Here is a 14,434-nt window from a genome sequence, read left to right as displayed (position 1 = left end):
AATGTTTTGGGGTTCTATGTCATTTGCCAGATAAAAATGCAGGTTTTTACATGTCAGAATTGGCAACATTTTGAAGTGGGAGGCATCATGACAACCACTGTAAGGTTTAATATGTGTCTACTGATCACCAGTTAAAGGGACATTTTTTTCCACTGAATTCTGAGGAATCGGTTGTAGTACAGGGTCCCACCAAACCTGAAAATTATTTTTGCGGTTCCGCTGGAGTAAGAAGGTTGACAAAGGCTGCTCCAGAGCATCTTTCAGTACTTTCTCCTTAAAACGTTTTACTGCAGCATCCAAATGAGGGATTGTTCATTGTATACATTTATGTTAAAATTTGAATATTTCCACAAAGTGTCCTTTAAAAGCTTTATCTAGATACCCTGAGCATTCTTGTATACCCAGGGTTTTGTCTTCTGCCACAGCTCTTCCACTCAGCAAAATTAAACCGACAGCAGTGTGTCACTGTATGTCTCAGGGGAACCCTAGCAATTGGTATATGTCCAGGGCTTTTTTCCCCATGCTTCTTCTTCTTTCCAGTCTAGCAAAATTGCCAGGACTAGCTTTCAGTTTGATAGCTGGGTGCCAGTCTGTGTGGCAGGTTTCATTCATATCTACATTGATACATTTGATAATATTATCATTACATGCAGATCAAAGCAGTGTAAAACGGAAAATTTATATCAAATACTTACCATAATTTTCCTTTCCTGATAGGCTCTATAGCAGCATACGTGTGGGTAGGCTCCGCCTCCATAACTACCCAATAGGACCCCTCTCCCATAAATCTTTGCTCTAGGCTGCTATCCATGTTCCGTAACTAGCCTACTCCAGACATTTGGGAGGGACTCCTGCTGCCATGGAGCCTATCAGGAAAGGAAAATTACGGTAAGTATTTGATATAAATTTTCCGTTTTCCTGACAGGCTCCATGGCAGCATACGTGTGGGAAATAACTCGCCAAAACACACCCGGGTGGGCAAAAATGTTTGAGCAAAGAAACCAAATTTTATTTAACATAAATAAATACTTGTAAACCAAAATTAATGGATGACAGAGCAGCAGGCTCAACACAGTAGTGAGAGACAAATGTGTTAATAGAAGACCAGGAAGCCGCTCTACAAATGATTTCAGGTGCGACATGCCGAGAAGCTGCCCGCGAGGTCGAGATACTCCTGGTCGAATGAGCCGTCACTGCCTCTGGAGGAGCCAAGCCCTTTGCCTTGTCTGCACAATCCAAGAAGAAATTGATCTGACCGAAGCTCGCATTCCCTTGTTTTTACCATGGAGAACGAAAAGAAATTCTGTTTGTCTGAATGGAGCCGTGACCTCCAGGTATTGTTTTAGAGTGTGGCCTACGTCAAGTGGATGAACATCCTGATTATCCGTTGTTCTGAAAGTAGGAAGTACAATCTCTTGGTTTTCATGAAAGACTGAGGTCACTTTAGGGTTTGACCCTAGCATGGGAATCAACACTACCCTGTCTGGAAAGAAGGTCAGAAAAGGTTCTTCTGAACCTAGATTTCTAATTTCCGACACTCTTTTAGCCGATGTCACAGCTACTAAGAAGGTGGTCTTGAGCGTGAGGTCTCTCATGGAAAGAGGTTTGTCAGGATCTGAACCGAGATTGGAGAGAAAATCCAAGACAATAGGGAGGTCCCATTTGGGAAACCTAGGTCTTCTTTGAGGTTTAAGCCTGATATCTCCATTTAAAGAATTGACAAACTAATGCGTGATTTGCCCAAGATACTCCTGTGAAGGCCTAGATGGCTGAAACTTGAACTCTTAGTGAGCTGACTGCTAAGGATAGGTCAAGCCCTGATTGGAGAAAACTTAGAATGTCCTGTACTGCTGGAGAGTTACAAGGATTTGACCTGGATGACATATGATCAGTGAATGTAGACCATATACGTTCATATACCCTATTAGTACTTCCCCTCCTGGCACTAAGAAGAGTTGGAATAGCTTCTTCAGGACAACCTAGAGATTCAAGCCTTTCCATCTCAAGAACCACACCCTCAGGTGTAGGCAGGATGGGCATGGGTGTAACATCGTGCCTTGAGACAGTAGATCTGGCCTGAGAGGTAGAGGAACTGGGTCTTGATAACTGAGGAGCGATAACAGAGGAAACCACGGCCTGTTGGGCCAGAAAGGAATCACTGCAATGATCTCCACCTTCTCTGTTCTGAGCCTCTGGAGAAATTGAAGAATCACCAGTACCGGAGGGAAGGCATAAGCCTTCTGAAACCTCCACTGATCTGAGAGAGCATCTATTCCATATGCCTGAGGGTCTCTGAACCTCGAATAATATCTGGGCATTTTGTGATTGCATGGGGAAGCAAACAGATCGACCTCTGGAAGTACTCCCAGGGTCAGAAGCCACTCGAACACCTCTCTGTGGAGAGACCACTTGTTGTTGTCCATTTGAACCCGCGCGAGGAAGTCCGCCTGTACATTCTGAATCCCCGGAATGTAAACTGCCGAGATGTTGGACAAATACTTCTGAGCCCAGCTCACTATTGGCTCCACCTCTTGTAACAGAGACCAGCTGCGAGTTCCACCTTGCTTCTTTATGTAAGCCACCGCGGTTGTATTGTCCAACCTTAGCATTACTGATGAATCCTTTATTAGATGGCGAAATGACAGGAGTGCCTGAAAGGCGGCTCTCAGCTCCAGAATGTTGGAGACAATCCCTCGAGCAGGGAAAATCCATCGGCCCTGAGCCGCTTCTGAAAGGCAGTGAGCACCCCAACCCCGATTGCTGGCATCCGATGTTATTGTGACCCATGAGATGGGGATGATTGAATGGTGATTGCGCAGATTTTTCTCTTGAAGCCACCAAAGGAGAGACGTTCTCATGGTTGGAGTAAGGTGTATGCGCTGGACTTGGCTGGAAGAATCCCATTGTTGAAGGAACCCTTTTTGGAAGAGTCGTGTATGCCATTGGGCCCACTTCACCATAGGAATGGTGGCTGTCATCGTGCCAATTACTTTCAGGCATTGGAGAGCGGAGAGATGAGATGACGCAAGGGCTGCGTGTATTCTGTCTTGAATCACTCCAATCTTCTCCTCTGGAAGGGAGATGGTGCCTTCCAATGTGTTGAAGTGAGCCCCTAGAAACACCAGGGATTGAGTTGGCTCTAGATGACTCTTCTCTAAATTCAGAAGCCACCCGAATTCCTGCAGGGTGGAGATGACTAAGCTCTTGTGCTCTAAAAGTTGATCTTTGTTCTGAGCTAGGAGAAGTAGGTCGTCTAAATAGTGGTGGAGACGAACCCCCGTGATGCGAAGTAGAGCTACAACAGACAAAAGGACTTTGGAGGAGAAGACCCGAGGTGACGTTGTTAGGCCGAAGGGTAGACATGTGTACTGCAGATGCTGATTGCCTACCGCAAAGCAGAGGAATTGTTGGAAATCTGTTGCCACTGGCACGTGAAAGTACGCATTTTTTAGATCGATTGAAATCATCCAATCCCCCAGATGTACTGATTGTTGAATCGTAAGTAAAGATTCCATTTTGAATTTCTCCTTTCGGATAAAGGAATTGAGATGGTTTAAGTCTATTACTGGTCTCCATGTACCGTTTTTCTTCTGTATCATGAACATAGGAGAATACATGCCTTTGCCTCGTTCGTTTTCTGGAACAGGGACGGCTGCACCTTGATCCAATAAACAATTCACGTAGGTAACAGGACCTGCTTTTTCTCTTCTGAACCTGGAAGAGATGTGGGAACAAATCTGAGTCTTAGGGTATTGTTGAAGACCCACTTGTGACCGGAGGAGACAGTCCTGATGGTCCAGTAATCCCGGATTGAGGCCGCCCAGACATGCCCGAAGTGGCGAAGACGAGCCCCCACCTGGCATGCCTGAGCGGGCCCAATCTCAAAAGGACTTAGTAGAGTCTTGGTTGCCAGAGGAACCACCTTTTGCCGTTTTTTTAAAGGAGGACTGCCTGGATTTCCAGGACCTTGAAAACTCCCGACCAGGTCTGTAGCTGCGCGCTTCCCTAGCGCGATCAGAATTTTGTCTTCTAGGAAAATTGCGTTTCTGATTTTGTAGACATCTGTCTTGAGGAAGGAAACCATACTTCTCACCTGTGGCCCGGGTTATGGCACTATCAAGCTTGTTGCCGAACAATGAAGAACCTTCAAACGGAATTCGGCACCAAGCTTGCTTGGAAGCTGGATCAGCCAACCACGGACGGAGCCATAAGGCACGACGTGCTGAAACAGCCGCCAACATAACCCGGGACATCAGGCGGATGACATCAATAGAGGCCTCCCCAAGAAAGGCTGATGTCAGCCTGATCTCCTGGATAGGAGAATCTTTCACTGTTTCAGATACCTCTTAGGAACTCATCCACATTATCAGACCAAGATTCCAAAGCTTTGGAGACTGCAGCTATTGCAAGTACTGGCTTACATGCCATTCCTGACGTCAGGTAGACCCTTTTTAAATCTGAATCAATTCGTCTTTCCAAAGGATCTTTAAAAGATACAGTATCCTCTAAGGGGAGTGTTACATATCTTGCTAGTCTCATCAGTGCTGCATCCACTAAAGGAGCTGACTCAAGGTGTTTTACTTCCTCTTCCTTAAAAGGATATAGTTTCAAGACCTTTGACTGCATGGAACTCTTCTTGTCCATCTTGCTCCATTCCTCAGAAATGACATCGCCCAGCTCAGAGAGAAAAGGAAAATATTGACGCTCCTTATTGAGCTGCTTGAAAAACTTTCTCTGTTTTGGGGGGAAAGTAACTGGATCTTCCCACTTCAAGGCTTCTTTTACTGCCTTCACCAAAAAAGGGACTAAAGCATATTCAAACCCCACGCCAGGATCTTCCAGATCCGATTCGCTGTCTGAAACAGGAGCAGAAGGGTGACTTGGCTGGGAAGACTCCCATGTCTCATGTACAGAACCTTCTCCCACTGGAGGGCATAATGGGTCTGATGGGGAATCACGGGGCTGTTGAGCCTCTCTTTCCTGTAGAGATTCTTTCACAACCCGTCTCACCATAGATTCTAAACGCTGGTCTGCACCATCCCTCTCATCTGCAGCTTTAGAGAAGAAGTGATCACAGAGAGATTTGTCTACTGGAACAGGCATCCTGCACCCCCAGCATGATTTTCCTGATTTCTTGCTAGAGTGAGAAGGGGGGTGAGAAGGATCTTTATTGCGCTGTTCAGATCTGGAGGGAGATCTATGATGGCTAGACCTGGAGGAAGATTGCCGGTGGTGTGATTTTGATGATCCACTTCCTTTATGGGAACTACGGTGTGGATCAGACCTAGGAGGGCTGTGAGGAAAGAAGCACAGAAAAGATAGAGACAAAAATCAGCTAGTGTCCTAAAATCCTACTCTCAATCCTTGTACAGGTAGAAAAGCATAACTGCAAACATACCTGCTACAAGGGGGCTGGCCATTAGGGGGAAGTGAGGAGTCCATGGAGTCAACACAATAGGAAACTGCAGAGACAAATTCACACATCAGCTGGCTGACAACAGACCTCAACCCCCAGACAATAGAGATTGTCTTACCTTGAACCACCAAGATAGTTGCCCCGGGAAGTCGTCGTATCCCCCATGATCATTCCCGGGGCTCTGTAAGCTTTCCACAGCATTTAAAAGTGGCACCCGTGACGTCATCGACGGCGTCAGACGTGAGACGCTCGCGTGCATGCGCGAACCAAGCCTCGACTTCGTATCGGGTCCGCGCATGCGCAGAGCACACACCGGTACCCGGAAGTAATAAAGAGAACGGCTGCTGGAACGCAGGGAGCGTCAGCGCCGACTAGGACACCAGTGATGCGGTAAAGGAAAGAGGTACAACAACACATAAACACTGCTGCCATATGCATACGAATATAAAACTTACCCCTCCACCTACGATCACCTGGGCCGAGGAACCGCCATCCACACACACACACCGGACTTGGCAGCAGATAATGGTCGCCCGAAACATTAGGCAAACAGACCGTGCGCACATAGATGAACCGATCCAATCTTCAGCGCTACTCTGCTATACACTCCATACCCTGCTTAACAGTCAGGGCCTATCGGAGGAATTTTTTGGCACTTGGCTGATTCGATCGTAGGGAGGTTTATCTTCAGGTAGGAGAACCAACACTTGGTCCTACAGAGGAGGACAAAAAAGGAACATGGATAGCAGCCTAGAGCAAAGATTTATGGGAGAGGGGTCCTATTGGGTAGTTATGGAGGTGGAGCCTACCCACACGTATGCTGCCATGGAGCCTGTCAGGAAAACTTTTTTCTTATATCTTGTTCATTAAAACACAGTAAAGCCCAGTACACACGATCAGATTTTCCGACGGGAAATCTTGGATTGCGCTAAAGAAAATGACATATACAATGACAGTATATATGGATGCGTGAATAGTGAAGAATTCAATCTATCAAGTAATCCAAAATGTAAATATTCTAATGAAAATAAAATGTCAATAAAATAATTATATAGAACAAATATGACAAAAAAAATTATAATAATAAAAACAAATATAAAGTATCAAATAACAAAAAATAACCAAAAATGAAGTGAAAATATTCAGAAGAAAAACAGTCCTTGGAGCCAAGGCAGATTGAATTGGTGATCATAGAGGTTAAACACCCAACACCCAGTGAGAAATCCTCCACCTTAATAGATGTAGCAGCTTATCTATGGACGTCCACTCAGGGGACACAACTCCTCAAATCTCCTCTCACAGAAGGGGCAGGCAGGATCTCTCCTTGCGGTGGACCTCAAACAGCATACCAGGGGGACCTAAATTATGGGTTCCCTTATCTTTACAATTTTGGCCTTTTAGTCCCCTTGTAGTTTGATTGTGGTGTGGTTACCTCTATTAAGGTGGAGGATTTCTCACTGGGTGTTGGGTGTTTAACCTCTATGATCACCAATTCAATCTGCCTTGGCTCCAAGGACTGTTTTTCTTCTGAATATTTTCACTTCATTTTTGGTTATTTTTTGTTATTTGATACTTTATATTTGTTTTTATTATTATAATTTTTTTTGTCATATTTGTTCTATATAATTATTTTATTGACATTTTATTTTCATTAGAATATTTACATTTTGGATTACTTGATAGATTGAATTCTTCACTATTCACGCATCCATATATACTGTCATTGTATATGTCATTTTCTTTAGCGCAGTCTTTTTTGATTATTTTTGTATATTTATGTGCATGCCCCACTTTAGGACTGCAGCTTTAACTATCCAACATTTTATCAGCAGCACATTTTTAGAGTAGCGCGGTAAATTTTTGTTGTTTTTGGGAAATGTTGGATGTCAGGCTGTTGGCGGAAAATCCGACCGTGTTAATACTCCATCGGACAATTGTTGTCGGACTTTCCACCAACAAATGTTGGCTAGCATGTTCTCAAATTTTCCACCAACAAATGTGTGTTGTCGGATTTTCCAATCGTGTGTACACAAGTCCATCTGACAAAAGTCCAAAGTACAAACACGCACGCTCGGAAGCAGAAGCTGGCATTTGTAATGGAGAATTAACATTCGTGACGTGGCAAATTATGAATCTCCAAATGCAGTGCACAATTCTCTTCTTCTTTAATGGGATAATAATGAAGCTGCTTTGCTCGTGATACTGATGGAGTTATTGCAAACACATTTTGAAAGGCTTTTTTTTTTCTAGTGATATCAAGAATAATATCATTATGTTTTTTTTGTTTTTTTTATTTGTGCAAGTTACCACAACACTATTATCCCCTAGTTTTTAAGATCAAAGATACAACTATGTTGGTGTCCCTTGTCAATTTTACATCATATTTTTTAAAATGTAACTACTCCCAAACTGTCATTTGAAGTAAAAACACATAGCCAAGTATTATTCGACACAATTTTTTTATTGTGCATAAAAAAAAAAATATAGACATGCTATCTGCCAATATAACTTAACCAAAAAGTACATTAAATGCATCCAAAAATATATAACATATACCAAATCAAATCATTATTCAACCAAAAAAATAATGTCAAAGCAATAACTTCAAGGCCAATAATAAATAATACCTTATCTCCCCCGATTCTGCAACATGTCTGGTTAACGAACGGCCGCTCAGAAACTAACTGAAAAGCACAAAATGAAAAGCGCTAAATAAAAAAAGAAAAGCGCAAATCAACACTCACCAAGCTTCTACTAACAGGAAATTAGCAGAAGGAGCCCAAAGGGTGGCGCTAAAGAGCTGAAAAAACACACAGTACGTCTAGTACGTCACTACGTTCGTAATTGTTGGCCAACATTTGTGTGACCGTGTGTATGCAAGACAAGTTTGAGCCAACACCCTTCGGACAAAATTCCATAGTTTTGTTGTCGGAAAGTCCGATCGTGTGTACGAGGCTTAAGACTGAATATGAAGCGGCACAGTGGTAATTCACAAACAACAAAAGTGTGTAGAAAAAGTGATGAAAAAAAACAATCAAATAAACAAATATACACCATTAACAATGTACATATGAATTAATGTCCATCTAAATAAGTGTCCAATCAGGTTAACTGTATATTTTCCAGTGTCGGCCCTGTGCAAGTTCATCCAAAAACACACAGTTCAACCAGTGAAATTCTCATTATATTCACCACATGTGAAAGACACCACTCCCCAGTGCTTAAATCTACTCACCAACTCTCACTGCCTCTCAAACTAATGATCGCCAATAAACACAATGTAGGACAAAACCTACAGTAAATGGTGCGCTGTCTCTTTAAGAAATATTTTGCAATAAAAAAATATTCCTTACACTATACCCTATAATCAATATGTGCATCACATTTGTTATAAAGTCGGATACCATTTAGAAACAATAGGTAAAAACAATCAAATCTCCCATAGTGTAAAATGTATATCTTTAACCACTTGCCTACAGGGCACTTTCACCCCCTTCCTGCCCATAGGGATGAGCCGAACATCCCCCAGACTTATCCCCAAGCTGTGTCTTGTTGTTTTTAACATTTTGACACCTTTTTTGTGAATGGTAGGGGTACATTTGTACCCCGTTACCATTTCACACAGGGGGGCGAGATCTGGGGGTCCCCTTGTTAAAGGGAGCTTCCAGATTCCGATAAGACCCCCATCCGCAGACCCCCACAATCACTGGGCAAGGGTTGTGGGGGTGAGGCCCTTGTCCCCAGCAACATGGGGACAAGGTGCTTTGGGGGGCTACCCCAAAACACCCTCCCCATGTTGAGGGCATATGGCCTGGTACGGTTCAGGGGGGGGCGCTCTCTCATCCCCCCTCCTTTCCTGCGACCTGCCAGGTTGCGTGTTGGTATGGGTTTTAGGGGTGAACCCTACGCCATTTTTTTTTAAATTTGGCGCAGGGTTCCCCTTAATTTCCATATCAGACCCGAAGGGCCTGGTATGGATTTCAGGGGGACCCCCACGCAATTTTTTTTTCATTTTGGTTTGGGGTTCCCCTTAATATTCATACCAGACCCAAAGGGCCTGGTAATGGACTGGGGGGGATCCCATGCTCTTGAGTTTTATCTATATTGCTGAGACCCAACAATTCATTACAGCCGCGATCAGTTTTGAATGACAATTTTTCTTTTAGAAATGTCATTTTGCTGTGGTACTGTTCTAAACATGGGAAAAATGCGCCAATTTACAGGCATACTATAGACACCCCCCAGGCACAATATTTAAAGGAATATTTCATTTTTATTGTTTCACTTTAAGCATTAAAACAATCACTGCTCCCGAAAAAACGGCGTTTTTTTTAAAAAAATTTTTTGCATTGATACATGTCCCCTGGGGCACGGCCCAGGTCCCCAAACACTTTTTTGACAATAGCTTGCATATAAGCCTTTAAAATGAGCACTTTTGATTTTTCATGTTAGTGTTCCATAGACTTTAACGGTGTTCCGGCGGCTTTCAAATTTGCCCCGAACACCGCATATTGTATCGGTGTTCGCAGAACATCCGAACAACCAAAGTTTGGCCCAAACTTATGCTCGGCCCGAACCGTTCGCCCATCCCTACCTGCCCAGACCAATTTTCAGCTTTCAGCGCTCTCACACTTTGAATGACAATTACTCAGTCATGCAACACTGTATCCAAATGAAATTTGCATCCTTTTTTTTTTACACAAATAGAGCTCTCTTTTGGTGGTATTTAATCACTAGTGTTTTTTTTTTTTTTTTTTTGTGCTATAAATAAAAAAAGACTGCAAATTCGCTGAAAAAATGCTTTTTTTCATTGTTTCTGTCATAAAATTTTGCAAATTAGTCATTTCTCTTCATAAATTTTGTCCAAAATGTATACGGCTACATATCTTCCATAAAAATAACCCTAATTAGTGTATACTATTTGGTCTTTGTGAAAGTTATAGAGTCTACAAGCTATGGTGCCAATCATTGAACATTTATCACACCTGATCACACCTGATGTACTGAAGGCCTATCTAATTTCTTGAGACACTAACTAACAAGCCAGGAAAGTACAAATACCCCCCAAATGACCCATTTTTGGAAGGTAGACATCCCAAGGTATTTAGTAAGCCATATGGTGAGTTTTTTGAAGTTGTAATTTTTTTGCCCACAATTCTTTGCAAACTAAACATTTGTGGGGTTTTTTTTGTTTTTTTTACAAAATTGTCATATTAACAGGTTATTTCTCTCACACAGCATATACATGCTTGCAACTACACACCAAAACACATTCTGCTACTCCTCCTGTATGGCGAAACCACATGTGTGAGACTTTTTCACAGCCTTGCCACATACAGAGGCCCAACATGCAAGGAGCACCGTCAGGTGTTCTAGGCACATAAATTACACATATAATTTCATGACAACCTATCACACTTTTGAAGGCCCTGGAGCACCAGGACAGCGGCCACAAAATGACCCTATTTTGGAAAGCAAACACACCAACGTATAATCTATGAGTCATAATGAGTCTTTTGAACGGTTCATTTTTTTCCAGAATTTTTTGGAAAATGTGGAAAAAAATGAAAATGCATTTTTTTTTTTTTTTTTTTTACACAAAGCTGTCCATTTTTAAGATATTTCCAACACATAGCATGTACATAGCAAAAATGACACCCAAAATGACACAAAATACATTCTGCTACTCCTCCTGAGTATGCCGATACCACATGTGTGAGACTTTTACACAGTCTGACCACATACAGAGGCCCACCATTGAAGTAGCACCTTCAGGCATTCTACAAGCATAAATTACACATCTAATTTCCTGACAACCTATCATTTTTGAAGGCCCTTCATATTTCTAACAAATAGCATTTACATACCAAAAATTACACTCCAAAATAAATTCTATTGAGGAAAGGGTAAAAAAAAAAGTATTACCTGTGGTTTTATTAGTGTTCACAGAGGAGAGAATTGGTCCAGGCAACAGGCAGCTTAGCAACAACAACAGTAATTATCCAGGTAGCAGGCAGGAATATTGTCTATAGTCAGCACAAGGATATCTTCAGCACAGCCAAAGCATTTGTCCATAGAAATTGTCCAGGCAGAGACAGCCAGCACAGCCATAATATTGGTCCTGGTACACCGTTACCTGCCTGCACTCATTATTGTACCGCTCTCCAGCCCTTTATATACATACTGCCTCCTGCTACAGCTAATTATTTCCATAGTCCAGGTAGCAGGCAGAGGCATAATGGCAGTAAGTCAGCAGTAGGCTGAGGGCCACAATCAGGTAAGACCTGTGCACATGGGTAGAGGCTTCACCCACCCAAATCTCTATGAAGCCTCCGGACTCCAGACCCTAATCTGGAAATTATGAAACCCGGAGACAAAAAAAATAGTTTTTTTCCCCCGGAAAAACATTTCTGGAGCCCCTCACATGTTAGACCCCTGTGAACTATGGTAGCAGGGCAACAGATCAGTCCAAACAGTAGGCAAAAGCATAGTCCATAAAACAGGCCAGGGTCAGTACACGTGCAAGCAGTCCAAGCGGTGGGCAGAAGCGTAGTTGATAAAACAGGCCAGGGTCAATTCACATGGAAGCAGTCCAAGCAGTACGCAGAAGCGTAGTTGATAAAACATGCCAGGGTCAGTTCACGTTGAAGCAGTCCAAACGGTAGGCAGAGGCATAGTCAAAAAACAGGCCAGGGTCAGTTCACGTGGAAGGCAGTGGCATGGGTATTTGAGATAGCATGAGAAATGGTCAGCACAGATGATGAAAATGGGGAAATGGTTAAGAATATGGGCTAATATTTTAGGGATGTGTGATACAGTCGGAAGCATTCACCAATGCAAAGGCCGGGTTCGGAGGGACACTGGGGACAATGGTAGCTGGTATGTCTTCGAAATTTTGCTGCATACTTAACATCTTTTTTGGCATCTTAGGCCTGCTTCAGATGGCGGAATGTTGTCCGGGAAGTGGCGCTCATGAAGTCGGCTAACAGCATCAGAGCGAAGGTTTCCTGGGGGCCTTTGTTGGTAGATGAGGGACATGACAACTTCTTCGATGAATTTTAGGAAGTGGGCAGGGCTTTCCGCGGATTTGGTGTGAATTATGTAGGCATTATAAATGGCCAAATGAATTAAATAGATTGCTACTTTCTTGTGCCAGAAACGGGACCTCCTTATTGACAAATAGGGCTGAAGCTTTTGGTCGTTGAAATCCAACCCCCCCCCCCCATGTAGAGATTGTAATCTTGTACACATGACTGATTTCAATGTGACCTCGTCTTCTCTGAACTTCAACTGTAGTGTCATCATGGATGGTGGACATCATTATTATTATGTCTCTATGAGCTTGCCACATCTTACCACGCTCCTTCAAGTTGGATGGTTTGCGCTTGTGAACAGCAATCTTTAAGTCTGACCACAGATTTTCTGTTGGATTGAGGTCTGGGCTTTGACTAGGCAATTCCAAAACATTTACATTCTCCCCTTAAACCACTCAAGTGTTGCTTTAGCAGTGTGTTTGGGGTCATTGTCCTGCTGAAAGGTGAACCTCCGTCCTAGCCTCAAATCACACAGAGTTGTACAGGTTTTGCTCAAGAATATCCTTGTGTTTAGCACCATCCATCTTTCCCTCAACTCTGACCAATTTCCCAGTCCCGACTACTGAAAAACATCCCCACAGCATGACCATGTTTCACTGTGGGAATGGTGTTCTTTGGGTGATGTGATGTGTTGGGTTTGCGTCAAACATAGCGTTTTCTTTGATGATCAAAAAGTTCAATTTTAGTCTCATCAGACCAGAGCACCTTCCTCCATACATTTTGGGAGTCTCCCACATGCCTTTTCGCAAACTCAAAATGTGCCATTTTGTTTTTTGCTTAAAGTAATGGCTTTCTTCTGGCCACTCTGCCATAAAGCCCAACTCTATAAAGCTTATTGTCGTCCTATGTACAGATACTCCAGTCTCTGCTGTGGAACTCTGCAGCTCCTCCAGGGTTACCTTAGGTCTCTGTGCTGCCTCTCTGATTAACCACTTAAGGACCAAGCCTCTTTCTGAGATTTGTTGTTTACAAGTTAAAAACAGTTTTTTTTGCTAGAAAATTACTTAGAACCCCCAAACTTTATACATTTTTTTTCTAACACCTTAGAGAACAAAATGGCGGTCGATGCAATACTTTCTGTCACACCGTATTTGCGCAGCGGTCTTACAAGCCCACTTTTTTGGGAAAAAATACACATTTGAATTAAAAAATAAGACAACAGTCAAGTTAGCCAAATTTTTTTTTTATATTGTGAAAGATAATGTTACACCGAGTAAATTGATATGCAACATGTCATCCCTTGTAATAGAAAAAAAGCATGACAGAACCTCTTAAATATGACATCTGGGGTCAAAAAGACCTCAGATCTCTCAGATCTCATATTTACACTAAAATGCAATTAAAAAAAAAAAAAAAAATGTTGTCATTTAAAAAAATACAAAAAAAAAATGGCCCTTTAAGAGAGGCCCATAAACACTTTGAACTCCTCCAGATTCAAATCTCTCCATTGAAATGGACAGGTGTATGATGATTGGGGGTTGTTGGCAATATGCTGCTGGGCATATAAATTGGTCTGGTCCACGATGAATTGCAGCAAAGTGTCGAGCAAAAATTAATAAAAATAATCGATTTCTGTAAAATTTTGGGTATTGGCCTGGATACCTGGCTGTGCGGTGAAAGGGGGAATTCTTGCTGATCCTGAGTTGGAAGGCAGCCATGTTGGGTTGGCAAGTCCAGCTGGAAGATGTGTAGCTGCCCTGGCTTTTGGGGGACGTGGCACTCCAGTGCTGGTAGTTGGGGGATTTGAAGTTCCTGTGCTGGCATTTGGGCATGATGCTGCGGCAGCGCTGGTACTGGGCCTAGGCATTTCTTGAGGTCTTTCGCTGGGGGCAGTGCTGGTAGTGGGCCTTTGGTTTTGGGGTCTATAGTTGGCGACAGCTTTGGTACTGGGCCTTTGTTCTTGGGGTCTATCGCTGGTGGCAGC

At 42.9% G+C, this 14,434-nt stretch overlaps 1 protein-coding gene across 1 annotated transcript in view; it reads left to right on the top strand.

Annotated features, from left to right (window-relative positions):
• Nucleotides 1-14,434, top strand: part of RPGRIP1 (RPGR interacting protein 1) — a 109,501-nt gene that overhangs the window by 61,588 nt on the left and 33,479 nt on the right. Inside the window, exon 21 of the mRNA XM_073608349.1 lies at nucleotides 1,559-1,603. Coding sequence (XP_073464450.1) covers nucleotides 1,559-1,603 — 45 coding nt within the window. The remainder of the gene's footprint in view (nucleotides 1-1,558; nucleotides 1,604-14,434) is intronic.

Source organism: Aquarana catesbeiana, linkage group LG01 (genome assembly GCF_042186555.1).
Source record: "Aquarana catesbeiana isolate 2022-GZ linkage group LG01, ASM4218655v1, whole genome shotgun sequence".
Taxonomy (NCBI): domain Eukaryota; kingdom Metazoa; phylum Chordata; class Amphibia; order Anura; family Ranidae; genus Aquarana; species Aquarana catesbeiana.
The sequence above is the reverse complement of the archived record's forward strand: the minus strand, read 5'-3'. Positions and strand labels throughout refer to the sequence as shown.